This window comes from Thermothelomyces heterothallicus (assembly GCF_042370625.1).
Source record: "Thermothelomyces heterothallicus CBS 202.75 unplaced genomic scaffold P884_scaffold_3, whole genome shotgun sequence".
NCBI lineage: Eukaryota > Fungi > Ascomycota > Sordariomycetes > Sordariales > Chaetomiaceae > Thermothelomyces > Thermothelomyces heterothallicus.
The window spans coordinates 442,723-469,917 of NW_027192564.1; the positions used below are offsets into that span (position 1 = coordinate 442,723).

Below are 27,195 nucleotides of genomic sequence, written 5' to 3' on the forward strand. Positions count from 1 at the left end.
TTCCTCCACAACCAGATCTCCACCCTCCGGGCGCAGGAGTACCAAACACAACACGACACATGAGGAAGGAAAAGGATAAAAATGACCGAATGATATGCTTGGCAGGTATTCTTTTCCTTCCCACAAAACGCCCACCCATAGTGGCGGATATGGATGTTTTCACGTTTCTCCACTCCCATCACACCGACCTTCTTAGGCAGTCCATTCTGAGCGCTCGCCTGTTTTTCTTTTCCTCCGCCTGAATCGACTTGACTCCCCGTTCCGATCAGAGGACAAGTCACATCAGGCAGCCTCCCCACGCGCGCGCGGCCCAACAGTCAAGTCTTGGCACACACATTCGGGTATGCATCGACTCTGTTTAGTAGACACGCTTCATCGGGGGCACGGGCTTGCACTCGTTCTCGTCGAGGGTGGTGTCGATGACGCGGCGGTACGAGAGCTCGACCTTGCCGTGCGGCGTCTTCTGCCAGCTGAGCGTGTGCTTCATCCAGTTCTTGTCGTCGCGCTCGGGATAGTCCTCACGGGCGTGAGCGCCACGGGACTCCTTGCGGTTCGCGGCCGAGACGGCGGTCTGCACACTGTTTCCGGTTCGTTAGCCGCCCGTTTTTGAGCGCCTCATCGGGAAGAAGAATGGGAGATAATCATCGAAAAAAAATAAGACAACAGGAGTGTTGGGGGGCCACTCACGCGCAAGTGAGCAGGTTGCGGAGCTCAAGGGTCTCGACGAGGTCCGAATTCCAGATCATGCTGCGGTCCTTGATGCCGACCTGCGAGAACATCTGGTCGACCTCGGTGATCTGCCGGACACCCTCGTCCAGGCTCTCCTGGGTACGGAAGACGCTAACCTCGCGCTGCATGGTCTTCTGCATGGCCAGGCGGATCTCGGCGGTGGACTTGGGCCCGTTCGAGTTGCGGATCTTGTCGAGCGTCTCGATCGACTGGGCGCCGGCGTCGGCCTCGATCGGCTTCAGCTTGGCGCCGGGGGTGAACTTGTCGCGGATGGTGTGCGAGACGGCACGGCCGAAGACGACCAGGTCGAGCAGCGAGTTGGCACCCAGTCGGTTGGCACCGTGGACGGAGACGCAGGCAGCCTCACCGCAGGCGAAGAGACCGGGGACGACCTTGTCGTTGCCATTCTCGTCCACGGTAAGGACCTCACCGGTGTAGCGGGTCGGAATGCCGCCCATGTTGTAGTGGACGGTGGGCAGGACCGGGATGGGCTGCTTGCGAACGTCGACGCCGGCAAAGATACCGGCGGTCTCCGAGATACCGGGGAGACGCTCGGCGAGGATCTCGGGGGGCAAGTGGCTGAGCTGGAGGTAGATGTGGTCCTTCTCGGGGCCGACACCGCGGCCCTCGCGGATCTCCATGGTCATGGAACGCGAGACGACGTCGCGGCTGGCAAGATCCTTGGCCGTCGGGGCGTACCTCTCCATGAAGCGCTCGCCCTCCGAGTTGAGGAGGTAGCCACCCTCACCGCGAGCACCCTCGGTGATCAGGCAGCCGGCGCCGTAGATACCAGTGGGATGGAACTGGACGAACTCGAGATCCTGGTTGGGCAGACCGGCACGGGCGACCATGGCCATGCCGTCACCGGTGCAGGTGTGGGCCGAGGTGCAGCTGAAGTAGGCGCGGCCGTAGCCACCGGTGGCCAGGACGGTGTTGTTGGCGAAGAACCGGTGCAGCGTGCCGTCCTCCTGGTTGTAGGCCAATACACCACGGCACTCGCCGTCCTGCATGATCAGGTCGATAGCAAAGTACTCAATGAAGTAGTTGGTGTTGTGCCTGAGCGACTGGCCGTAGAGGGTGTGGAGCAGAGCGTGGCCGGTACGGTCAGCGGCGGCGCAGCAGCGGTAGGCCTGGCCGCCTTTGCCGTACTTCTGGGACTGACCACCGAAAGCACGCTGGTAGCTGTTGGAACCTTTTTGTCAGTCTTGCCACGTGTTGCCCAAGTTGGGTCGCCAGACGCGGTGGGGGGGAGGGGGGAACAACTTACATCTTGCCATCCTCGGTCCGGGAGAAGGGGCAGCCGTAGTTCTCAAGCTCGACGATGGAGGCGGGAGCCTCACGGGTCATGTAGTGAATGGCGTCCTGGTCGCCAAGCCAGTCGGAGCCCTTGACCGTGTCGTACATGTGCCACCGCCAGTCGTCCTCATGCATGTTGCCGAGAGCGGCGTTGATGCCACCCTGGGCAGCGACCGTGTGGCTTCTCGTGGGGAAGAGCTTGGAAATGCAAGCCGTGTTGAAGCCGGCCTCGGCGAGACCGAAGGCAGCACGCAGACCGGCACCGCCGGCACCGACCACGATGGCGTCGTACTCATGATCCTGTGTTCCGTCAAGGTCAATTGATCCTGCTCATCAATCGCGCGCGCAGAGCTCCAAAGCACGGGGTGACACGTACGATGACCGGGTACTTGCTGCTGACGAACGGGGACGCCTCCTTCGCACGGAGCGGCCCGTTGGCGATGACGCGGGCTGTGACAAGCCGCCACAGTTAGCCTCCCCTAACTCTCTCTCTCTCTCTCTCTCTCTCTCCCCGCCCCCCCTCGCGCCAATTGGGGGATTCTCTGCTTTGGTTGACCTACCGACTGGCCGTGTTGTGGAAAATGCGCGGATCGGGTTTCTGGCGGCACGCGAGAGCTGCTGCCGGATAGACTTCGGGTTAGCCCACTGGCCGGGACTTTTTTCCACGTGCGAGAAAAAGGGAAGAGAAAGAAGCGGGAATCTCGCGCAAACCTGAAGCGAGCAGGCGCGCGAGCGAACGGGGAACGTGGGAGCTACTTACCGCCGGCGCCGCGGCTAGGCGCCTCCAAGCCATTGTGGAAGCCATTGTCGTCTAACGAGGTTTGAAGGGGGAGGTGGTGAGCATCAGGGAAATAATTTGAGCCTCCTTTGATGTCGTGCAGTTGCTCGCCAGTTCCAAGTCCCGACCGACGCACGAGAGCTTCTAGCGGACGAGCCAATCAGCGAGGGCTGATTACCCGAGTTGCCGGCGAGGCCCGCGCTTGGTGGGCCAGGGAGCACCGGAAGAGCGAGTGGGGCGTCATGATGTGTTTGCCGCCAACTGTGCTCCAAAGTCAGGTTAAAGCGAGAGATTGTCCCTCGGCACAGGCACGCCAAGCGTCAAACAACTGAAGAAGCACCAATGACAGCTGCCAAAGTCCATCCCCCTTGGTTTGTCAGCGCATCCACGATACCACCTCCTTTGAAGATGTCACGAGGAGAACGCCATTGCATGCCCAATTGCTTCAATTACTGCTGCTGGATGCTTTTCTGCTGTAGAAGAAAGATGCCAGTTAACCAATTCTAATCGCAGGTAATGAATGCATAGGGAAACATCAGTATGCAACAACGAAGGGGCCCTGTCTGTCCTTGACACGGGCCAAAAAAAAAAAAAAAAAATAAAATAAAAAAAATAAAGGAGGACCGAGGAAAGGGGAAACGAAGAACCTGCGACAAGCCTCTCTTCTCTCTACTCGGCAAGCACCACCCGCAACATAGCCAGAAAGTTGTCCTTCAGCTTGTGTACCTCAGAAACCTCGGGCTTCTCTGGCTCACCGGCATTCCGCCGCAGCCGGGCCTGTCTCCGCGCCCGGCGCTTGCGCTCCGCATCGATCGGGTCCATCTCATCCTCCTCCTCGGCCTCAGCCTCCTCTTCCGAGTCGTCGTCGTACCCCATCTCCGCCAGGTCCTCCTGGTCCACCCCAAAGTCGCTGGACCGGAACGTCAGCGCCCCCGGCGGCGCCACTGCGTCCGCGTCTCCCGGCCCGCCCTCGGCGGCCATCTTCTGTCTCGTCTTGTCGTGGTGCCACTTCTTGCGCGCCTCCTGCCACGCGATGAGCTTGTCGATCTCGGCGATGGCCTTCTCCCTGTCAATTAGGGCCGAACTGACGGCGCCCTCAAACAGCGCGTTGATGTCGAGGCTGCCGTTCTTGGGCCCGTGCCGGAGGAACTCGAGGATACCCTCGACCCAGCCCATCAGCTGCGTGAAGAGCCCGTTGTCGTGCGTGTGCACCTGGTGCACGAAGCTGTAGAAGTGGTGCTCGTGCCGCTGGCATAGGTCGATGAAGGCTTGCACTGTCTGGTTAGGATCCGCGGAAGCATCCTGCTCGCGGCACTTCTCGACGACCTGCATGCCGAGTCAGCTCAATATCATCATCATCAAAACCCCTTTTCCTTGGGCTCAAATAATGAAAAGAAAAAATGAAAAGAAAAAAAAAATACCATGATCAAGTCGTCGACGAAATGGGCAAAGTCGGTCACGCTGTTGTAGACGTTGGCCGACTTGTACACCCTGACGAGAGGCTCGTAGAATATGGTAAACAAGTCGCGAAACAGCTGGAGCGTGACGGGCTCCTCAATGAGACTCAACATCATGGCCTTATCCCTCTGTCGAAGGTACAACTTTTGTAGCTGTTTGAGGTACGAGAAGAGCTGCGCGCCCTGCCGGAGCTCCTCGTCAACGTTCTCAACCGCGTTGTTGAACGCCACGTATGCGTTGTACAGCCGCTCGGTCTGCTCGGGCTCGAGCGCAGGACCCACGAGTTCCGACCGCAGGATGGCGACAAGTACGTCGATGTTCTCGTCCGCGGCCTCATCCCTGATCGCCTGCTTGATGTGCTCGTCGGCGTTCGTGTATGTCTTGAGCTTTTCGACGAAGACGGGGTCGCCGATCTTATCACCGAGCGCATCGATCGACCGCTGGAAAGCCCTGATGCCATCATGCAACGTCATGGAGAATATACGCTGCATCAAAGACCGGGTGCCAAAGGGTTGTGCCAAGAATATGTCGAGGATGCTGGACATGACGGCCGCTGGGTTGGCTATCCGGATGGCGTTTTTCACGAGCGTATAGGGAATCAGCGAGTGAATCCGTTTCGCTTGAGCGAACAGCTCTGGCGAATTGTCCTCGGCAAGGAAGAGGTGGTAGATGGTGGCCGCAACTTCGATGCGCAGCCACTCGGCGAACTTTTGGTACTGCAGGCTCAGGTCCTGAATCGTCTCCTTATCGCGGATTTCCTGGAAGAGCATGGTCAGGCCGTTGCGCTCGACAATGTCTTGTCGGAATCTGGACGGATAATCAGCACGCAGCGAGAGCGGAAGGGGATTCTGCGAGGTAACCAACTGCTCCATGTAGACGTCGAGCTCGGCAGCGCGCTTCCTTGCCACTTCGTAGAACCGCTTCTGCTCCTCGACCCGCTTCTTATCCACGTGCTTTCGGCGGGCAATATCGTCCCAGTCCTCGTCAGTCAGTTTTACCGGGTCAGCGAGCAGGAACTCCTCCATAGCTTTTGTGCCGGCAATCTGGGGGTTCTGCAGCAGCGTTCGTAAAAACGCACGCAACGAGATTCTCTGGTTCTCTCTATATATTACCACAGTCTGGGATAGTCAGCTGCCGCGATGGAATGTACGTCGTTTTCGTCTGAGCGAGAAACACTGACCTCTTGCGGCTTGGGACTCAGGAGACCCGGGCTCACTGGCCTGTCGTCAACCGAGTTTCGAGGAGATATCCTGTCGGCCGAGCGACGGTCTAAGCGATGGTGGCTCGGTGAGTATGCAGAACTTGGCAGTTTTCGAATGCTCGGCCTCAGACCTACCTCTTACAGACAACAGCCTCTGTGGCGTGTCGCTCTGGCGCCCACAGCCATTCGGCAGGGGGCTGTTGGGGATCTGCGTGGAAACCGACGAGATGGAAGATGTTTCAGACTCATTCTCGCTATGGCTTCCGATGATACCGGGTGCCGTGGAATGTGTCTTGTTTTTCTGGGGCAGAGGTGGGAGGACTTTGCCCGGTAACTCGGTCCGTAATCTCTTATGTAAACGAGCGAAGTCGCCGAAGCGTCGCCCGACGTAGTGCTCTGGCGCATTTTTCCTCCTGACCCGAAGGAGGAATACCTTGACGTTGGTAAATCGATTAGCAACCAGTCACCTTCGCAAGTGGCAGCATGAAGCTTACGGCATGCTCGTGGCTCCTCAATTTCCGCTTAACAGTAATCATCCGAACACCAGCGACATTAACGTCCCATCCGTTCAGATAATTTCCCTCCGGCAGCGTTTTGAGAACACCGCTGTCTATCGCGTTGGCATCGACGATCTCGAGCTCGGAAAACCTGATTCTTTCTTCAAAGCCTGAGGACGTTGGTATCCCCGAAACCATCATCAGCTCCACCAGCTTCCTAGCCTTGGTGGCTAGCTTCCTCCTCTTGGTCTCCTCCAATCGGTCTTCGGAAGACGAAATGTGTTTGCTCGCGAACGACTCGAGGAACTAGATGAGACGAATGCCGGATATCAGCCCCCTCGCTCCCCCGCGCTAGACCGGTGGACGTACCTACCACCTGTAGTTTATCCTGCCAAAACTCCTTCTCCTTCGCCTTGTCGAGGAACGGAAACTCGCGGACATGGTGGACAAAGATGTATCGGAGGATGGGCAATTCCGAATCGAGCGGTGATACCTCGCCGTAGTCCGACTTGAACGGTGCGCCGAACCGCCGCAGAGCCGTAGGCGAATTGAGCTCCGATATCTCCCATTTCACTTGTTCAGATATGAGTTCGCGCTTCAGGTCTGCGAAGGAGGTGTGTCAGCGAGATGTTGGGGTGGGACCGACATGGTCTAGGGGCGCGAGGGACAGGAAACAAACAATGCTCTTGTTTTCCCGTCAGCGCCTGCGTTTTTGGCGCGGGGTCCGATGCCGCTCGCACTGGAAGCTCCGTGGACAGGACGGGCGCCATCTTGTTATTTTGGCTGGAATCTTGGGGCGTGTCGGCGGAGCTGACAGACACCATTGCCCGCGAACGAACGGGCCGGAACGGCAGAGTACTCGGGTGATACTAGGGTAAAGAAGGATTCCACTTGTTTCGCAACTTCTTGCTGGTAGATAGAAATGCACAGCTTCCAACTGCGCAGTGAGATGACCCCGAACTACTCAAGGTTACGGGCGTTTCCCGGACGGGCGTCTTTAAGATAGCGGGGCACAATCGCACCAGAAGCTCGAGGGTCGAAGCAGAGAATCGAAAGTTGTGCGGCGCTTGATGCCTGACAGATTGCGCCGCACACTGATGTGGCCCTTATACGCACCGCACCAAACAGAAACTGCGAGCCAGACACGTAAGTGTGAAGGGAGAGACCAAGTACAACCCAGGCGTGAAGGAACAAAATAAGCAGGCAGTCAAGCACGCCAGACGACTGATAGCAAGGGCCAAGACTTGCCTGCGTCTTGGTTCACCCCGCAATCGGACATGCAGATCAACGCCCAGACGGTTTAACACGGATAACTGTTGCAGCTTCTTGATATTTATTCTATCGAGCAACGACAGAGTTGAAGGGTAACATACGCAGTATGCAGCTGAGCCACTCCAACAACGTCGTTCCAAGACAGCCAAGAAGCTGGGCGGTGAGTGTGTTCTCCCGCCAGAAGCCGTCTCCGTGCAAAGGCCGAGTGACCGAATTCCAGTCTAAGTTACAGCGCTGCTAAGTGGCGCCCATGACGCATTTGGTAGGTGGCGCAGATCATTCCAAGCTCCCTTGATGGACCCCAGCCTGCTTGATGACGTCTGCTTGGCGCCTTTACCCCTGGAAGCAGCCAAGCACGCCAAGCCTCTGTCTACTTATAGTAATCGGGCAAAGCAAGGAGCAAAAACGTCAAGGCATCGCAGTCACGAGTATGCACGTTTGTGGACGGATATTGCTCCCGAGTGTGTACGTACGTGTAATCCGTAGTGTAGTTTATTGTCTACGTCCACAGCCAAGGGCAAATGTGGATCAACAGAGGCGCGCAAGTTAGTTAGCACTTTACCGACCCCGTCCTCGGCAAAACTGACCCTTCTGATCATCTCGGAAAACTCGAGTGGAACCTCTTCGCCGTGAGGCCTCACCCCGGATCACTGGAAACCCTCGGTTACAACAGACTGCACTGTGTACTGCGCTGTCGCAGTTGAAATCAAAAACCAAGTTACCAGGTAGTTGCTGTGGGAGTGAGTAAAGAAAGAATCGTTTGTTACGGATAATGCTACCGCTCGGTTACCAAGACTTGACAACGCAGCAACAGTTGGGTATCCTGTGCCGTCAGACCTCTTTTGATGTGTATGCTTACAATTCGTCGAATGCCCTGAGCTTGTCAACCATTTGAGATGATTGCCCTAAGGATCTTGTCCGGTTCAATGACCAGCCATTTCCATATGGTTCGGACTTTTGAGCGCTTGAGGACGCTTCTGGGTCTGCTCCAGACGAATCCCTGATGCTAGTCAGGCCTTGACTCGCGACGTGGATTGTTGTGCTCTCCGCGTTTTCGGGCACATATTGGAGGCCAATGAGGAGTGAAAGGACCAGGAAGAAGACGACAGACGTGACGACCCAGATGGCCTTGAGGCGCTTCCTAGTTTTCTCCTGCCATTCCCGGTCTGCTCGCTCCCAGCTTTCGATCCGCGTACTTACGGCATCGACTCGCTCGCTCAGGGACTTGATGCGCTCCCTCCCCGCTTGGATGCGACCCTGGAGCAACTTAATGCGCTTCTGCTGATCCTCAAACTGCCCGAATGTGTCTAGTTGTGCACTTATGTCTGTAACCAGATCGTCGGCCTCCGTGTTAAATCTGTCGTTCAGCTGCCGGGAACGTTCGCAGAGCTCCTTGAGTGCGATGATGGTGCCTTGCAACGCGCTAAGCTTCTCCACAAAAGCGCAGTATGCGTCGTCGAGCTGCTTTGTTGTTGTCGTTGCAAAAGACCCGAGTTCTGCTAGGGACCGTTGCAGGCCACTAGAAAGGCGGTCAGCGCACAACTGGTTTCAATAGCGAGGGTCATTAAGCTGGTATGCTGACCTCTCCCGAGCTGCTGCATGTTGTTGTTCCCTGGAGGGCCGGTTGACCAACACATTCTCCTTTGGAGCCTCCGCCGCCGGCATCACCTCGTCAGCTGAGGCATAGAGCACACTCGTCCGTCGGCTCGCGTTGGGGGTGATATTTGGGGTGACTCCCTCGGAGCGAGGCAACTCAAATGAACGTTTCCCTTGGACGGCGAGTATCGCGGACTGCGGAGCCGAAGCGCGCGATTCGCGCTCGCCTTCGTTTCCTGCTCGATACGAATGCCGGCGATGCAGGGGAATCGGCGACGAAATTTCGGAAATTGACCTTGTTATTTGATGCCGCGGGCGTCCTGGCGACGACGATTTGGTTGTGTCGCCGCCATTTTGGGACATGGTCCTCTGCGTTTCTGGCTCTATTTATGGGATTCGGCTGGTAGATCGTACAGTCACGCGCGAGGCTTGACTTGAAGTGGTTTGGGCTGGTTGCGAGGCGCAAGTCATGAGACCGCTGAGGAGCGGAGGTGGGGCACAGAACTCGGTGTCAAGGGGCAGAAGTTACTACGTACATTCAGTGAGCTGGTGGCATGTGAATCTCTGCTACCGCTTTAGACTTCCCCTCCAGAAAAAAATGGGAAAGTGATAGAAAGGTGCCATCAGACTCAGCTAAAAACTGTATAATGTGCTAGTCTGCTGATGATAGAGTAAATACCCTACACAGAACATACAGCCGTATGCCATGTCTAATGTATAGATGATCGAGTGCCCTGAGTAACTTCGATCACCACGAATCGGCAATCCCCAGCCAAGGCGGCTGTCGTCAGGCGTCTTAGCTTGCCAGGAATACCATGCCTTACCTAGCCCTCGTGGTGACCGCCTCTGTATTTGTGGGTATATGTGCGGAGGGAAGCTCAACGAGCGAGTCACACTAGAGCAGCCGCCTGCGCTGCTCCCTCGACCTGACCTCCCGGGCATGCTGCTTCAGAGCTGTTCTGCCACGAGGAACCCCATGCCGCGTGATGTGGTTGAAGCGGCCTTATGTGCCGCAGCGAGCTGGTATCCGAACGATCCGCCCCGAATGCCGATCATGAGTTGAGCAACTTGTTGCGCTTTTCCTTGCGCTTCAACCGCTCCAACCTCTTCTTGTGCATCTTGGCCGCCAATTGCTCATATCGCTCTTTCTCCTCCTTTGCCGCTCGTTTTTCTTTCAGGGCTTGTATCCGTCTCTACACAGTAGACAGTTAGCGTTCCGCGGCTGCTCGATCATATCCGAGGTCGCACCGCGCACCTTCCGTTCTGCCTCCTTTTCTTCCTTCAACTCCTTCTCCTTGGCCTTCGCAGCGGCCTGCGCAACTCTGGCCTTCGCCCGTTGCTCGTACGGTGTCAGGCCAGAACCAGGACGGAAAGCTTTCTTCGGAGCATGCCATTGCTTCCCTGGCCGGTGCTGTCAGCATGACAAAAAGGCTGCAAATGCGGCGGACCGCCATCGGCGTACCATTTTTTCGCATTCCAAGAGGCTTAGTCACTGTTCCTTCCGGCGTTGCCGCCGCAGTAACCGCTGTTGTAGACATCTTTGATGATTCTTAAAACGGTCCTCCACTCTCAAAGAAGACCACCACCAGGAAACGCAAAAGCGGTCGAGTCTCTCGTGTTGCTGCTGGGCGCAAAATTTGGGAAGGACAGTCCCACTGTATACCCAAGTTTGGCCGGCAGAATTATCGGTGAGCCGTGTTTTTTTTGCGGGGTTCGAGTTGCCGCTTCAGATGGCCCGCTAGGTAAGCTGAAATGAGGCTGGGCTGAAGGGCGTTAAAGACAGCCCCACTCTAAAGTCCCAGGGGCAGATCAGCAGGTGAGCAGCGTAATTTGTCAAGAAAGCTGTCAGGCTCCCGCTTGAAGGTGAAATTGCTAGTGTACACAGTAGGGCTTTTGACTAATACCAAGTATATTTCGTGCTCCATTCTCGAAGCGGAAATTAGGCGTCTGCGTACCAATTCAACCTACCTAGATATCGTACCGGAACAGTGAACACCATGACCTGATATGGTAAACTCAATCATGCCTCTTGGTGATGTTCCGATCATTGCTACTACTACACAATAAGCTTGGCTGCTGAGCATTTCGACCCACTGCGAGTACGGCGTTCAATCTGCCCCTCATACTTTGTTTGTTTTTAAGCGCACCTGAACTGATCCATTAAAGCAGATTCCTCACTTCCGTTGTACGTACCATACAGGTACTTGTACGGGATACCACATATGTACGGATGTCGCTACCAAAAGAACTGGCTCACCGCCAAATTTGACCGGCAGAATGAAACCGCTAAAAGCAACATAAAGTACAGTGGGTCAGAGCACTATAGCCACTAAAGCCTAGGCACTATGGCCGATTGTTAGTGAAGATGCCTTCTAAAACTTTAGCGACCTTCCATGGTCCGTGCAGAAAGGCGGTGAGCCGGTTCTTTTGGTAGCGACATCCGTATATCCTTGAGTACACTCTAGATTCAGATATCGTATTCTGAACTAATGCAGGGGCTGGATGGGACAACCTGGAGGATCTGTACACAGTACTACATACCTAATTGACTCTCGCTTGATACACTGGTTCTGCTCGGAAATTGGTGTCGTCTCGGCACACAATGCGGAGCGCCGCTAATGTGGGGTAATAGATTAGCGTACACTCACAGAATACAAGTTATTATTCCAAAGTATCCCATAAACTGCGCAGCCAAGGCTCGCTCGATGCTCTTTAGTAAAGTTCTTGAGCAGCGCGTCGTATCTCTGTTGAACACCCTGCAGCCGTGCCACTGGCCTCTGTTTTCGCCTACAAATCTGGAAGTTGCCGCAGTAATCGGCATGCAGGAACAGGCCGCAAATCCGCTCAGCCTGCTAGGTCGCACGCACCTGTACACTACGATACATACAGACTAAGGTGCCTTACACTATATTGGACTAGCGTCCTGCGTTTGAATAGAATTGTCAGGACCGTGCGCCACCGTTCAGTTAACTCCAGGCCCTCACGCCCGAAAGAAACACAGTGCTTAGTACGGTGGTACTGTAAGGACTCGGTAGCGAGCACAGTTAATAACATGGAATTTACGACAGGAACCGGAAAGCCGATTGCTGTTCCGCCCGCTTGCGCAGGATTCGAGCCGGAGGGTTGCATTCGACCCCCGCGCAAGCCAGGGGGAAAGTAGTGCGTGCGACTGGCTGTGCAACGAAGATCTGGCAGAATCCTGAGCAAAGCCGATGCGCAACATGCAATGAGGCGCAGGGCTATCTGTTGCCATTGATGGAGGCAGCTGGGATGGAATGAAATAACGTTAACGTGTTGTGTTAGATGAGGTGAAGGGGTGTTTCTGCGCCCAAACTAAATCAGCGGTCACAATTGAGCTTCTCCATCTCACTGAATGGCTGCCGTGTCCGCAATCAACTCGCTCCACGAGACCCCCAATCTCATTCTTACCATGCCACAGGACTGTTGCATCAACGGGAGCGAGAGCAACACAAGCGCCGGAACGTCATGTGTACCTTTGTACTTTGTTCCCACTTTGGTATTTGGGTCACAAGGTTTCCAGAAAAGAGCGTGATAGTTGTGAAACGTAAAGAGATACTACCGATGAAGGGCAAGTATGTAGTGGAGAATAAAAGGAAAAGAAGTTCAAATCAACGAAGCCGAGACCCGGAAAACAGAGGAAGGTTGAGAGCTGAATATGAACAATTGCAGCCGCAGTTCCTGCCGTTTTTGGAGATGGAGTTCCAGGGCCCACACACGCACAGTGCGTCTCCTCTCCCCGCACATTGCCAGCGCATTTGAACTGCCAATGGACAGAACACCCAGGTTCTTCGCTCTCTTACCCCTTCCTCCCACATCTGCCGCTTCCATCGCCGCCCTCAGCTTTCTCGACAGCCCGGCGTTCTTGGTTCAATTCCGGTAGCAAATCTTTCGAGATTTGCTCTGGCTTTGGCCGTCCACTCCTTTGATACATACTATTTGGATTCGTCTGGAACAGCATTCGGTTGCCTAATCCTCCACGTCTCTTGCAGGCACGCGGACTTCGACGATCAATGGTGCGTTGTGATGCTCATTAATCGCCGCGACAAACCACATCCTGATAGTTCGCCATCAGATGCGGCGCGCATCTTCTGTATATTGCCGCAGTCTTTGTCGGCTCATTCGGCCGTCGCTGACAGTTGCCTAGATCTACGAAAGTCCGGACTGCAATTGAGTTTAATCGTTTAATTCTTACTATCGGCTGAGCCACGACAGCATCGGCGAACTGGCCTCGGATCGTATTTCGCTTCGAGTCTCTCCGCCGGGCAACGTTCGTCCTCGGCATTTCCATGTCATTTGTATTGAACTGAGTTGCCATTCAGCTCTGGTGCCGCAGAGCGGCTTGGGAAGATGGCGACAGTTGGCCTCGATATGCTGGTCGACCCTCCCTCGCCGGAGAGGCTCGATCGACGAGCGGCCTTTTGTCTTTCCGGTTCCCCGACCATGAGCGCTGCATCACCCCAGGCGCGTCCCTCCAATTCGCAGTCATCCCCACGGTCGAAACCTCCGCCTCCGAACCCACCGTTCGTCTTCCCGGCACGGCCATCATCCTCTTCCGCTCCATCCTCGCTTCCGAGAACGAATGGTCGACGGCCCCAATCCGCGATTGAACCTCGCAGTGCCACGGCAAAAACGAGCACCGATGATGAAAAGCTCGTTAATCGATCCCCAGCTCTTCCGGCTTTTTCATTCAACCCGGGCGCTTCGCTCCCGCCGATTCCGCCACCGGAAAACATGTTCTTGAGTCCGCCGCAGTCTCCGTCCGCGCCGAGCTCTCCCCGACTAGCAGCAACGCGCCCCCCTGGTCACGGACATCGTAGGGGCGGAAGCGAGTTCGTTGGAGGAAGCATTCGAGACGGCGAGGCGATAACCGTAACGAACATCAGTCCAACCAAGTCTGATAGCGGCATCTCTTCGTCATCGCTTCAACCAACTCGACCTCGGCGAGGCCATGCTCATCGTCGGTCAGCCGCTATTTCGAGCCATGATCTGTCCTCAATAATCGTTCCTCCTCCCAACTCTACAAAAGGAGGCAGTGCACCCCCGAGCCCTGCCCCCCCGAGCCCTGCACCCCCCAAGCGATTTTCTATCCAGAATTGTTCGGCTGATGCCCAGTCCGTCGACAATGGAAATGTGGCACCCGTTTTTGCTCCAGACCTTGCTGCTCACCAACCCAACAGTCATGTGCCGCCTTCCCCAAAGCCTGATCAAACCCCGAAGTCCGCGATTCGAAACAGGGTTGGGTTTTCAGATACACTGGAGTACATCCCAAGGCCGCTGTCACTCGCTTCCAACGATACCTCCAGCACTGTTACCGCACGACCTGGCCACTCTGTTTCGGGGAGCATTTCGTCTGTGATTTCCGCTACGAATGCGGACCGCGAAGTCAATCCTTTTCCTGGCTCTGCTTCGGCCAAAAAACCCAGCGAAAGTCGACCCAGCACTGCAGGGGCTATTATGGAGCGGACCCAGAGTGCTCACGAACAAGATCCAAATCTACTCTCTCCGAGAAGACGAGGATCTATTCCTCTCTTGGGTTCGCTTCCCTCTGGCATTCCGCTTAGCCCAGCAACTCCGAGCCCTACAAGATCGTCAAAGAAATGGTCGCTATTTGGTCGTGATTCGTTTGTCTCCCCTTCCCCTACACGGACCCAGGCCGATAGCCCGCGCTCTGCCCATTCGCGTTTGAGTGTGGCAGAAGGCAATTCAACGGAACGTGCTGCGGATGTACTTTTGGCGGATTTCGCGGAAAGCCCAGAGCCACCAAAGCCCTTGACAAAGAAGAGAAGCAAGAAAAAGAAGAAGGTCAAGACTTGGGCAGGATCCATCTTAACCCGCAAAGGCAAATATCACTACGGAAAGCACAAGCGAAGAGCGCCAACGCCGCCTCCACCTCGCCATTTTGAGCCTGCTGAAGGCAAAGATGACGGTACAGTGCAAACGCCAACGGAGACAGAGGCTCCATGTTCCCAGTCGTCTGAAAATGGAGACTGGAAATCATGGACATTCCCCAAGCCCGCTCAGAATCAGGATGAAGACACGTCATATCCAATGATTGATTTGGACGCGGCTCTCGGTCCTTTCAACACCCCACTGCCACGGAATCCAGAGTGGGAGGCAGCGCAGAAGGCGGGAGGTCTCGTCAAGAAGCAACTGCACAGCGCCGCCGGCATGAGTCGATTTACTGGGCCCGGGATGCACTACTACCATAGACGGGCTGAAAGTGCTCCGGAACTGGTGCCTTTCGAGGGCGGACGCTTTGGCTTTCGTCGGTTTGGAAGCAGCTCATCGATGGCCGACGTGTTTGAGGAAGACGAGGAAGAGGAAGAATCCTGCAAATCCTCGATCAACGCCTCAACCCCTGCAGCCGGAACTTCGACTGTGGGAAAGCCCGATGATGGGGCACAGCGCGGGAATCAGCCGAGTTCTGAACTGGCGGTTGCGCCGCCGTCTTCCCAAGACAGTCGGGAGGGAAGCGCCGAAAGTAACATAGTGGCAAGCGCAGCGGAACCGGCGACGACTCAGCCGGCGGTCTCAAAATGTGACGAAACTTCGCTTGCTGAGCCCGCCCCACCGTTTGCGACAGAAGTTTCGGGGTCGTCTCCCGGCTACGCCAACTCTGGTTCTTCGACGCCCTCTCCCCGGCAGGTCTTCCGTCCCAAGGAGCTTGCGCCTGTTGATGTCAGCCCTCTAAATCTCCCCATGGCGTCTTTGAGTCCGGTTAGCCCGTGGTCATTGACTCAGTCTTCGGCGTTCCCCTCTCCGCGATCGCCAGTGTCGTATGATGCGCAATGCATTTCCACAGCGCCGTCATCGGTTACGGAGGACAATTTCCAGTCACTGCTCATGGGAGAACCCGGCCCAGAAGTGCGGATTTCCGTAGACGATATCCCGTCTCTGACCTCGAGCAATTCGACGATGACGAGGGAGAGTCTTTTTGCACAGCACCCACAAGCAAGGCACCCGCCGTTGAATGAGCAGCCCAGGCCCGCCTCCTTTACTTCGACAGCTTTCGGTCGGCGGCGTTCGAGTCTGGCGAGTCTTAGCCGCCTGGTCAACAGCTCGCACGGGGAACGGAGCAAACTGTCAATTGAAGTTCCGATGGAGAGGGAGCCAGAAAAGAAAACGAAAGGCAGCAAGTCCAAGCGTCTGAGCCGAATGATGCAGTTCTGGAAATCGAAGGGGGAGAACACTAGGTGAATGGCAGTGCCTCGGGAGTTTCAGTGGCGCAGTTCCATAGGCTTTGGGGCGGAGGTGCAGGATTGCAGTGGGGTGCCCACGGGGTTTCGTTTGAAGTCTTTGGGCGTTTCTGATGGCGGAATGAAGGGCAAGTTTAGGTACATGAGATCAGGAACAGCAAGCTCAACCGCCAGAGTGATTGTCGGTCTCAATGGCGGTCGGGGGATTACGATGGGGACATGATATCTTTTCTTTTTCGGTCGGTGATAGTTGTTTCTTGACATATCGTTGTACATATGTCGCACCATGAGGTAGTGGGCAAGCCCCGGAACAATGGCAAACCGAGGTCGACATAATGTCTGCTTTGAACGACTGGAAGCTTGTATGGTGCGCATCCGGGGTGCGGGGTGCTTTCTTCAACGTAATTGCCGGTTCTGGATCTCGGTATCGGGTAGGAAGTGGGGGTCTTTGCTCAGCGGGCGTCCCACTGCACGCGATACATACAATAACTACAACCTAGAACGCCCCGTCAGCGCGCCCTAAAGCTCCGCGTTCCGCGAGTTTCAAGCCACAGCAAAAGCCGAGGACGGAGAACAAGACGGAAACTGGAACTTTCTGACAGTCCAATTGAACGCGCGACCACGCGATCACCGAACACGCGATCACCGAACACGCGATCACCGAACACGGCCGACTACAACCTCACCGAACAAACGAACCGCCCAGCTCGAAACATTCCGCAATCGACATCTTGTACGGAACGAGCTGCCCTTCTTGCTCCTTGAGTAGAGCTACCGGCTTTTGGCGGCACACAATTTGAAAGCAAAGAAAACGAGAACAATAGAACGTTTATCGCAGCATTTTACATCGTCGAAGATGCCCCCCGAATCATCATCCCCTCCCTCTTCCTCCTCCGCCCTCCCCCGCAGCGCCGTGCGCCGTCTGCTCAAGGAGCTCGACACCTGGACCACCACCGAGTCGGCTACCGAGCAAGGCATCGAGCGCCTGGGCCCCGCTGGCGACGGCGAGGACCTGCTCAGATGGGAAGCGGTGATCAATGGCCGGGGGGTCGGGTGCGGGTATGAGAGTATGTCTTCTTTTCTTTCTCATCCTTGGTCTTGGTCTTGGTCAACAACAGCAACATCATCATCATCATCGCCGCTCTTTACTTCGTTCTCCACGAGCGGATCCTTCTCTTCTTCTTCTTCTCCCCTAACTCGTCCTGAAAGTAAAAAGAACAAAAAAAAAGAAGAAGCAACCCGACGACTGACGTTGAACGGGGTGGCCCACGGGGCCCGGCAACCTAAACAATCTTCCAGACGGCCGCTGGCTCCTCCAGATCACCATCCCCCCGACCTACCCGCTCCACCCGCCGCAGATGCGCTTCGTGACGCCGATCGTGCACGCCAACGTGGCGCTGCAGACGGGCGAGATCTGCCTGGACCTGCTCAAGGACGCCTGGACGCCGGCCTACAGCGTGCTCGAGTGCGTGCGCGCCGTGCGCATGCTGCTGAGCGCGCCCGGCATCGACTCGCCGCTCAACGTGGACGTCGCCGCGCTGCTGCGCGACGGGGACGCGCTCGGCGCGAGGAGGCTGGTTGAGCTGTGGGTGGAGGAGGAGCGGTTCGAGGGCAAGTGATGCCATAATGATGATCTAGGTTGGGTTCTCTCTCCTGGCCTACGAGAGATCTGAGATTGTGGGTTTGAAGAGGAGACATGAGACATTGATAATGCATACGGATGCATACGGATGAATAATATCGGGAACCGCAGTTGAATCGGCAACACGCGGGGGAGCGCGCGCGCGCGCGCAAGGCGACGACACATAGTGTTGGACTTGTTTCACTGGTTATAGTGGGAGCAGTGGCGACTTCAAGGGACACCTTAGTCTCGCTCGAGAAAGTTGATGCATAATAATGATACCCATTCCTTCGGACCCTGGTCGTCTCTCTCTCTCTCTCTCTCTCTACGCAATGCTTGTTACCTTTGAGTCACGGCTGTCAGCCAGCAGGGCGTGACCTCTGGCCTCCCGCCCGCGAGTTCCACAAGGCCTTAAAAAAATACAAAACAAAACACCAAGTCCCGTCTCTATGTCACGCCCGTTCTCAGAAAGGTCGCACAATCTATCGTACAGGTTTCAGGCACAGCCTCCTCCTCCTCCTTGCCAGCTGGCTGACCAACACCCACTCCTGAAGACGAAGTGGTGCAACCTCCGACGAGAGAAGTGCATTGCGAGGATATCAAGTGGGCGAAACCAAAGCTGATCGGTCTCTTTCCCACGTCGTCCCATGAAGCCTTCATGGCCGTCCTGAAGAGGTTGGGTCCCGCGAACGCTTATTATTCGTAAGGGCGCTTACTCGGCTCCTCCTGGAGTCCGCATGTGTAGTGGCACCCGGGTAAGAAGAAATGTGACTGCACAAGCAGTCACTCATTGTAGTGATACACCTGTCCCGGTCAGCATGTCATATCCAGCTCACAGAAAACCCAGAGTAAATACGCACCTTGTAATTGGGCAGACCGACGGGCTGCCAACCCAACCTCTTGGACATCTTCGCGAAGCCCTCCGTCTCGATCAAGTTGTAAAAGGCAAAGGGAGGGAACATGGCGCCGTCTCTGTGGACATCGGCCTTGACGAGGAGCGCGGCGCCGCCGACGCCGTCCAGGGGCATCTCCTCATGCAGGCGACCGCCCTCCCTGCTCATGTAGGCCATCAGGGTCCGGAACGTAGCCATCTCGGAATAGCCCTCGAGCAGGATGTCGTCCGGGTTCATCTTCTTGGCCATGTCCAGCGCGGTGGGGCTGTCCTGCCAGTTGTTGAAGTCGTAGGGGCGCTCGTCCATCATCTGCTTCTCCTCGTTCCAGTAGCGCTGGAAGCAGTTGGGCACCATGACCGCCTGATCGTGGCTGGCTAGGTCCTGGATGATGGTGGGAGGGGTCTCGACGACGTCGGCGTCCAGCCACAGGATCCACGAGGTCGAGGGGCCGAGGGTCGAGTAGAGGAGAGAGTTGCGGGCCTTGGCCATGGCTGCGCGCCGGACCTTCTGATTCTCCAACTTGTGGCGCTCCTTCTCGTCCTGCGAGACGAGCGGCGGGTCGATGTCTTCCCGCAGGATAATGATGCTCTTGAAGCGGTCCTTCTCCGGCCCGTGCTTCTGGGTCTTGGTGATCCTCTTCTGCAGCTCCCGTGTCGCCTCGTTCCCTTCCTTCGTCTTGGGAAGGATGAAGCCGAGCGTGATCAGTTCGTGAGGGTACTCGAGCCGGAGGATGTTGTCCCAGTATGCCGGGTAGAAGCGGGCCATGGGGGTCAGGATCAGGATGTTCTCGCGGTTCTCGAGCGGGTTGGGCGTGGTGGTGACATTGTTCAGGTTGTAATGCGCGACGGGCGGCGGCTTCTGCTTCTGCTTGTCACCCGTCGGCTTGCGGAAGGGAGAGGTCGGCGGCGAGAGATGGTGCGCCGCGGCGGCAGCTTTGCGAGAAGGGGAAAAATCGGGGGTAGAGGGCCCTATTAGAAAGTATATGATGAATATGCAGAGCGCCACGCCGACGGCAAGTGTTGCTGGGCTCGTCTTCTTGAGACGAACCGACCCCATGGGGCGTGCCATGGGTTCGTCGAAGATGGATCAGGAAAGACGACCCATAGAGTTGGCAGCGATGCGTTGATGCGTTATCGTCGAGGCTGAACTCGGGCAGTGATCTCCTTTCCTCCTCTCTCTCTCTCTCTTTTTCGCTCGCTCGCTCCAACGTCACCCAGCGAGGGTCGCGACGAATCGGCCCGGCAATGCAACCAGAGGCTGCTCGTCCACGGGGGGTGTGTCGAAGGGGCGTTAGTTGGTTAACCGGAGTTGGCTGGTGCTGGGGGGGATGCAATGGGGGTCGAAAAAGGACAAGTCGAAAATGGCAGCGGCCGAATGCTGGCTTCCGATTGCTGCAAGGGCACAGTATGGATACATGGTAATCGAGATCCCCTTGGCTGGGGCGCTTGTTGGTGGTGTCAAGTATACGTCGTTGGACAGAACGCCGGGCCATCTTGCTCGGCACATAGATGTCTCTTGTCCTGGGCCAAAGCACGAGTTTCTGCAACATGTCCTCCTCCCTCGTCAGTGCGGAAAACTTGAATCAAGAGGTTTTGGCCACGTCCGGTGGCTTTGTTTAGGTCCCGGTTATGATTTTAAGACATAAGAAACCCTGTAACAAACATACAGTGTGTGGTACAGTGTGTAGTCTGCCTCTGGCTTGGAGCTGCGTCAACGGCTCGCAGCCTTAACTACCTAGAACAAGCAGTTCACCTAACCAACTGCGAGGAGCTTAACTAGTGTAATCCGTAAGCTGCCACCTGCGCAACCAAGTTTGCCGCTTTCTTCGAGAGGAACTGAAAACCACCACTCTTCACGACACCGTTTTTTCACCCATACTTTCCGGCTTCTCTTATTCGTTTTCAAGTTCCTTGAAATCGCCGAGGCCGACACAACTGCGACAATGTCAATAACGCCAATCATCACTTTCAAGGCGGGCATCTGTGATGTCGATGTTTGTCTTCCCCTGGCTTCCCTGCCCTGCCCCTCCTTCGCCCGATAGCGCGCTGACCGAACTTGGCGTTAGCAATCGTCGAAACCATACAAGGTCAAGCCCCAGCCGACGCCCGGCTACATTTACCTCTACTCCGAAGATGGTACGCCCTGCTCCCCTTTTGGCGCCCGCCGCCCTCCCCGCCCAGCACTGGCGCTGACTGACACCCCGCAACAGACCTCGTCCACTTCTGCTGGCGCCCCAGGTCGGCGCCCCTCGACCGACCCGAGCTCGACCTCGTCATGGTGCCGGCAGACGGCAACTTCGTCCCATACGACACACGCACGCCGAGCCACCCCTCCTCCAAGACCAACGGCCGCATCTTCGTCCTCAAGTTCGCCTCATCCTCGCAGCGCCACCTGTTCTGGCTCCAGTCAAAGCCGCAGGGCCGCAGCGGCGACGCGGCGTGGCTCAGCCCGAGGGATCTCAAGATTGGCGACATCGTCGACAGGCTGCTGCAGGGCGAGGAGGTGGACGTGAACCGCGAGCTTGCTTCGCTCCGCAACAACAACAACAACAACAGCCGACGTGATGCCGATGACGACGAGACCATGGAGGACGTCGAGGGTCAGGGTGATTCTCATCGGCGCAGCTCCGGCGGCGGCGGCGGGGGCGCCGGCCCGGACGCAACCGGCGGGGACTTCAGAGAGGAGGGCGAGGATGCTCGGGAAGGAGGGGCAGACGGGGCGCGAGCGTAGGTGATCATCCTTCCACTTTGACTCCGGTCTCCCGGGTGTCTTTCTCTGTTGCCTTGCACATTTTATATCATGGTCGTTCTCGCTGCTGGGGAATGGACTGGGATCTGGCGCAGAGCATCGGACATTCTCTCAGATAGCCTGTACATTCTAAAGAGACCCGCCAGCAGAAGAAGAAGCAGGAGGAGAGGAGGAGAAGGAGAAGAAGCATGGCGGCCAAGAAACAAACAAAATGAGAAAGCCGGCATTGTCTCATTCTCGTTCCACGCTCATCGGCTGCCCGCACAAGTGCTAATCTCAAGCTGCAGGGTGAGCAACGACGCTGCCACGGCGGTGCGGAACTTCCTCGAATCCCTCAAGGGCGCCCCGGGAATCGGGGGGATCAACCGGGCCGAGGGCAAGGCATACCCTCTGCTGACCGATCTTCTCGACACGTCAACGACGATCCCGATGCTGGAGGCGGCCACGGACGAATATGTCGACAGCCTCCTGGGCTATCTCCCCCCCACCGTGCTGGTCCTGGCTCAGCAGGGAGACCGCGGCGATGCCATCGAGAGAGAACCGGAGCCCGAGTCGGTGGAAGCCGCCAAGCAGGCCATGAGCTCGAGCCAGAAGCGAGACCTCCTCAAGAGGGTGCTCCGCAGCCCACAGTTCAGCCAGAGTCTGGCTAGCCTGACGATGGCCCTGAGGGATGGCGGTCTGCCGAGCATCTCGGAGGCCTTGGGCATTGCGGTGGAGAACGGCGGGCTGGTCAGGGGCGGGACTGTGCCACTAGGTGGTGGTGATGCTGTCGAGGCGTTTGTGGAGGGGGTGAAGAAGACGGTGCAGAAGAAGTAAAAGGAAAAGCGGGAGGGGGCTGTGTGTCAGGTCCATCCGTGCCAGAGACGACACAAGCCGCATTGTAGGAAGACATATCACAGACAGTGAGTGTGTCATTGCTAGACCATAGCAGGCCAAATACGGAACAGGGAAAGTCGTACATCGACCGGTAATACATCGTAGCGTTGGCCCGTTCATCTTCGGCGGAATGTGTCAGATCTAGAGGGCTAGACCTGGCGCTGTCTCAACGGTGTCAAGTTTGACGAAATTGATACTCAATTTCCCCCCTTCTTTGCCACTCATTCTACGCACTTTTTCGGTTTGTTTCCCTCAGCCTAAACCGTAGAATTGTTTCGAAAACGAGCACGAGACTTTCGGAGAATCTCACTGCTTGATGACCCAACCCTAACCCTTTCAGTTCTGTGCCTGGAATTCGCTGCGTCATCCCACTTTAGCTTGGAGCTCCAGCTTTCATAGCTTCCTCCTTCCCACAACCGACCAACCAAGGTGAGCGCCATCGAGACTTCGACGACCATGGCAGAAGCAGAATATTGGACGTTTCCGACAAACCCAGAAGAATTCGATCAGGATGAGCGGATTTCCTACTCCAAGCTCGACAACAAGTATATCGCGGTGCAGGACGACGGCACCGAGTACGAGTTCGACGAAGGGTTGAGGCGCTGGATCCCCATCGTCGACGAAGCCCTGATCGAGGAACAACAGAAAGGCTACATAATGCCCAATTCTGACGCTCAAGACGACCGCCAGGAATCTGCACAGGGGAAAAAGAGGAAGCTGGACTCGAACGATCGCGAGGTAAGCTGCGCGCGCATGCACACCTGCAGCGACTTGTCGTCCCGCACGCCGCCATGCCCTCCTCCTTCTTTTCCTCCTCCTCCTCCTCATCTACCACCACCTCCTCTTCCTCCTACCACACAGCCCAGCACATAAGCCAGCCGAGAGACAAGAACCGTCCCGAATGCTCGCGCGCGAGATCCGGGAGAGACTGACCAGCCGCTTGATGTTACCCTGTTGCTTGCGCGCCAGCAGGACAGCAACTACAGCAACAATAATAACAAGGCCCGCCCTTCCAAGGCCGCAAGGCGGCAGGGGAGCCACGGGCCGCCGCAGCCAAAGCAGAACACGGCCGTCTACGTGACGGGCCTCCCGCTCGATGCCACCGTCGAGGAAGTGGCCGAGCTCTTCTCGCGCAAGTGCGGCGTCATCGCCGAGGAGATCGACAGCGGCCGGCCGCGCATCAAGATGTACACGGACGAGAACGGCAACTTCAAGGGCGACGCCCTCATCGTCTTCTTCAAGCCCCAGTCGGTCGACATGGCCATCATGCTGCTGGACGATACCGACTTCCGCTTCCCCGTCCCGGGCGCCCCGTCCAACGGGCCCAAGATGCGCGTCCAGGCCGCCGACTCGAGCTACAAGAAGACCAAGTACGACGGCGACAACGCCGCCAGATCAGGAGAATCCGGCACCGGCGCGGGTCCTTCAGATCAAAGGAGCAGCAACAACAACAACAACAGCAGCAGCAGCAGCAGCAATAATAATAAAAATGCCAACAACAACAACAACAATAGTAGCAGCAACCAGCAGCGCAGCAGCCAGGACAAGGCCAAGATCATCAAGAAGACGCAGAAGCTCTCGGCCAAGCTGGCCGACTGGAGCGACGACGACGACCCGTCGGCGCTGCGGGAGGCCGTCAACCCAAAGTACCAGCGCGTCGTCATCCTCCGCAACATGTTCACCCTCGACGAGCTGCGCGAGGACCCCGCCGCCCTCCTTGACATCAAGGAGGACATACGCGAGGAATGCGCCAAGCTCGGCCCCGTCACCAACGTGGTCCTCTACGACGAGGAAGAAGACGGGATCGTGAGCGTCAAGTTCCGCACCCGCGAGGCTGCCGAGGCCTGCCTGCGCGTCATGCACGGCCGCGCCTTCGCCGGCCGCATCGTCGAGGCCTACCTCGCCACGGGGCGGGAGAGGTTCCGGAAATCAAAGGGGGATAAAGGCGGGGGGAAAGGAAGTGGCGGCGACGCGAGCGACGAGGAATGATTAACCGGTAGGAACCTGATTGTGCGGGGCCCAAGTCTGGCTTGGCATGGGTGCTCTGCGGTATACGAACTTTCCCTTTTCATCTCGCTTGAACTTCCAGAGGTTTTGATCTCTAAGGCCGGAAAAGGTAGCCGCACGAAAACGATTGGCTCTCGCGTCCAGGTATGTATAATAGATAACTAGTTGCCGATTCTTTGCTTTGCCTCTGCCCTCGCGCCACACATTAGGGCGCCGCAGAGTCAATCACATTTAGCTTCGCGCTTAGGCCAGGAGGTAGAAGCGCAATGCCCATTTCATTCCATGTCTACCCTTCTAGCTAAAGTGTTGAACTCTTCCGTTCCCGACCAGGCCATCCACCACATATCGTCACGCCAGTGTTCCACCCCGAGGGGATAGGTAGTATGGAGCATCCGTATTGTACATCGAGCCTAGAAATTGAGGCGATGGGGTATCTTCGTCATGTTGAGGTCGGTCCAGCAGTATTCCTCTAGTGGTGGAACAGCCGGATGTTCTGCTCAACAAACGTGATACCGAGCTTTTCGGCCGTCTCGAAGACGGGCACGTCGTTCTGGCTGCCACCGGGGGCGGCGATGTACTTGACGCCAGAACGGGCAGCGCGGTAAACGTTGTCGGTGAAGGGAAACTGTGGTCGTCCCACGTCAGCTTCGAACCAGTAATGGGAGGGTGGCACACCGGAAAAGGGCGGTAACTTACGAAAGCATCGCTCGACACGACAACGTCGGTCAGCTTGGACAGCCACTCGCTCTTCTCCTCCTCGGTGAAGGCAGGTGGGACCTCCTCGAAGGCGGCCTCAAAGAGCTCGCGCTCCGGCCCCGACTTAGGGAGCTGGCCGCTGACGAGCAAATCAATGGCGTTGCTCTTGTCTGGGCGCTTGGTGCCCTTCTTCCACTTGATGCCGAGGACGCGTGGGTGGAAGCGCAGCCACCAGTTATCGGCCTTGTCGCCAGCCAGCCTGGTGCAGTGAATGCGCGACTGCTGGCCGGCGCCGAGGCCGACGACTTGGCCCCTGGCAGCGTAGCAGACCGAGTTGCTTTGCGTATACTTGACGGCAACGGTGGCGATGGTCAGGTCGCGCAGAGCGCTCTCGGGGAGGGGCCCGGAGTTCTTGGGAGTGATGACGGTCTTGAACGACTCGGGGGAGATTTCGACGTCGTTGCGGCCCTGGGTCAGGTTGATACCGTAGACGGTCCTGGTCTCGGTCTTGCTGGGCTCGTACTCCGGGTCCATCTGGAGGACAAGGTACCTGCCGCCCTTCTTCTTCTTGAGGATCTCCAGAGCAGCGGGCTCGTACCCGGGGGCGATAACACCGTCGGAGACCTCCTTGGAGATGATGCTGGCGGTGGGAACGTCGACAACGTCGCTCAGAGCGATCATGTCACCAAAGCTGCTCATGCGGTCGGCGCCGCGAGCGCGAGCATATGCCTGAGCGAGGCCAGAAGTCTCAATGCCGGGAATATCATCGACCATGTAGACTTTGCGCTCGTCGGCGGTCAGAGGCAGGCCAATGGCGGCACCGGCGGGAGACACGTGCTTGAAGCTGGCAGCGGCGGGCTTGCCGAGAGCCTTCTTGAGTTCCTTGACCAGGGGCCAGCTGTTGAGGGCGTCCAGTAGGTTGATGTAGCCCGGAGAGCCACAGAGGACCTTGAAGGGAAGCTCGCCCTCCTTGACGTAGGCCGAGGCGGGCTTCTGATGGGGATTGGCACCGTAGCGGAGGGGAATATACTGCTTGCCATCGGCGGCGTACTGCTTGCGGAAGAAGTCGGAAATGGCAGCGTCATAGTCGGCAGTGTGTTCAAAGGCCTTGAGGGCGTACAGCTTCCGGCTCTCCTCCTTGATCTCACCGGTCTCGAGCTCCTTGAGGAACTCGGCGTAGTCCTTGGGGTCGCTCAGAATGGTGACGCGAGCGTGGTTCTTGGCAGCTGCGCGGATGAGAGTGACACCGCCGATATCGATCTCCTCTACAGCCTCGGGCACCGTGACATTGATCTTGGCGACCGTGTCCTTGAAAGGGTACAGGTTGCAGATGACGTAGTCAACCTTGTCGATGTTCTGCTCGGCCAGGTCCTTCTCGTCCGAGGCGAGGTTACGAGCAAGGATGCCGGCGTGGACGGCAGGGTGGAGGGTCTTGACGCGGCCAGCAAGCATCTCGGGAGCCTTGGTGATGGCAGAAATGTCCCTATATGAAGGCCGTTTGTTAGCCAACTGTTTCCTTTGAAGGTGCCGAGGCGAAATGCGTACTCAACCGGGAAACCCGACTCCCTGATCATCCTGGCGGTGCCGCCCGAAGCCAGAATGCGGACATTGTGCTGGACGAGGCCCTTGGCCAGGTCCAGGAGCCCGGTCTTGTCATAGACCGAAACGATTGCGATTCGCTGATGGTCGGCCATTGTGAGAGATGGTTTGGTGTTGCGAGAACGCTGACTTCAGTTCGAGCACGTCAGTGCTTCTCTTCAATCAACTGCAGCCCCGCGATCGGTTGCTTTTTTGTTTTTGTTTTTGGATTTGGATTTGGATTTGGATTTGGATTTTTTTTGCGACTTACAAGGTGTACCCAAGTCCCGGTCGGTTATCGTAAACTCGGGCTGCCAATTCGAGTGCTCAAAACCCTGCAATTGACGTGCCTCGAACAGAAGGGAAAAGATTAAAAGTTGGCTAGCGCCGCCGAGAAAGAGAAAGGGCTCTAAGGCTCGTGGCGGGGAGAGATCAGCCCAATAACGCACCTTCAGCGTTTGCCCAACACACCACCAAAAGGCAAGAGCGAGGGGCTGAAATTTGTTTTTGGTTCTTTCGTCACTCGTGTCGGATGGAGGGGTAGCTTGGCCGGGATCGGGGGTGGGAGGCTGCTTCTGCCCCGCGAGCCCCGCACCCCAGGCTTTTTTAGCTACTAATTGCCGCACTAGCGCCGTGCAGTTGCTTGCTTGGGTGGAACGTATAAAAGAGTTTTCCCCCCAAAATTGCGTGGATTGCTTTCCCCTCCTCCTTTGTAACAAACCTTGTTTTTTC

The 27,195-nt window shown here is 56.8% G+C and overlaps 9 protein-coding genes across 9 annotated transcripts; 4 read left to right on the forward strand and 5 right to left on the reverse strand.

The window, feature by feature from the left end:
- Positions 1–358: 358 nt before the first annotated feature.
- On the reverse strand, positions 359–6,729 carry P884DRAFT_275053 (succinate flavoprotein subunit; the record flags this gene model as incomplete). The annotated part of the gene is made up of 14 exons (XM_069442800.1): positions 359–578; positions 688–1,911; positions 1,997–2,325; positions 2,402–2,475; positions 2,586–2,640; positions 2,932–3,064; positions 3,498–4,129; positions 4,225–5,068; positions 5,126–5,362; positions 5,459–5,476; positions 5,528–5,856; positions 5,957–6,265; positions 6,333–6,562; positions 6,639–6,729. 14 exons carry the CDS (start codon positions 6,727–6,729, stop codon positions 359–361), a joined length of 4,725 nt encoding a protein of 1,574 aa, XP_069300456.1.
- A 1,357-nt stretch (positions 6,730–8,086) lies between these two features.
- On the reverse strand, positions 8,087–9,190 carry P884DRAFT_193193 (uncharacterized protein; the record flags this gene model as incomplete). Its single annotated transcript, XM_069437734.1, has 2 exons — positions 8,087–8,750; positions 8,814–9,190. The coding sequence occupies 2 exons, from the start codon at positions 9,188–9,190 to the stop codon at positions 8,087–8,089; spliced, it is 1,041 nt and encodes a 346-aa protein (XP_069300457.1).
- Positions 9,191–9,879: 689 nt separating this feature from the next.
- Positions 9,880–10,365, reverse strand: P884DRAFT_267061 (uncharacterized protein; the record flags this gene model as incomplete). The annotated part of the gene is made up of 3 exons (XM_069442076.1): positions 9,880–10,020; positions 10,083–10,228; positions 10,290–10,365. The coding sequence occupies 3 exons, from the start codon at positions 10,363–10,365 to the stop codon at positions 9,880–9,882; spliced, it is 363 nt and encodes a 120-aa protein (XP_069300458.1).
- A 3,214-nt stretch (positions 10,366–13,579) lies between these two features.
- P884DRAFT_275055 (uncharacterized protein) lies at positions 13,580–16,045 on the forward strand (the record flags this gene model as incomplete). The annotated part of the gene is made up of 1 exon (XM_069442801.1): positions 13,580–16,045. The coding sequence occupies one exon, from the start codon at positions 13,580–13,582 to the stop codon at positions 16,043–16,045; it is 2,466 nt and encodes an 821-aa protein (XP_069300459.1).
- Positions 16,046–16,933: 888 nt separating this feature from the next.
- On the forward strand, positions 16,934–17,642 carry P884DRAFT_158251 (ubiquitin-conjugating enzyme/RWD-like protein; the record flags this gene model as incomplete). The annotated part of the gene is made up of 2 exons (XM_069437252.1): positions 16,934–17,111; positions 17,344–17,642. Coding segments are annotated over 2 exons (477 nt in total), but the record flags the coding sequence as incomplete, so codon positions are not given.
- Positions 17,643–18,409: 767 nt separating this feature from the next.
- Positions 18,410–20,109, reverse strand: P884DRAFT_255321 (glycosyltransferase family 62 protein). Its single transcript, XM_069440976.1, has one exon. It carries the CDS (start codon positions 19,624–19,626, stop codon positions 18,487–18,489), a length of 1,140 nt encoding a protein of 379 aa, XP_069300461.1. The 5' UTR covers positions 19,627–20,109; the 3' UTR covers positions 18,410–18,486.
- Positions 20,110–20,342: 233 nt separating this feature from the next.
- P884DRAFT_236931 (proteasome complex subunit Rpn13 ubiquitin receptor-domain-containing protein) lies at positions 20,343–22,433 on the forward strand. The gene is made up of 4 exons (XM_069440012.1): positions 20,343–20,551; positions 20,624–20,693; positions 20,768–21,284; positions 21,594–22,433. Exons 1-4 carry the CDS (start codon positions 20,501–20,503, stop codon positions 22,120–22,122), a joined length of 1,167 nt encoding a protein of 388 aa, XP_069300462.1. The 5' UTR covers positions 20,343–20,500; the 3' UTR covers positions 22,123–22,433.
- An 8-nt stretch (positions 22,434–22,441) lies between these two features.
- On the forward strand, positions 22,442–24,441 carry P884DRAFT_282688 (uncharacterized protein). The gene is made up of 2 exons (XM_069443610.1): positions 22,442–22,920; positions 23,155–24,441. Exons 1-2 carry the CDS (start codon positions 22,639–22,641, stop codon positions 24,169–24,171), a joined length of 1,299 nt encoding a protein of 432 aa, XP_069300463.1. The 5' UTR covers positions 22,442–22,638; the 3' UTR covers positions 24,172–24,441.
- On the reverse strand, positions 24,442–26,970 carry P884DRAFT_282689 (cytidine deaminase-like protein). Its single transcript, XM_069443611.1, has 4 exons — positions 26,735–26,970; positions 26,431–26,613; positions 24,886–26,368; positions 24,442–24,814 (listed from the first exon to the last, which is right to left on the reverse strand). Exons 2-4 carry the CDS (start codon positions 26,577–26,579, stop codon positions 24,659–24,661), a joined length of 1,788 nt encoding a protein of 595 aa, XP_069300464.1. The 5' UTR covers positions 26,580–26,613; positions 26,735–26,970; the 3' UTR covers positions 24,442–24,658.
- Positions 26,971–27,195: the final 225 nt, after the last annotated feature.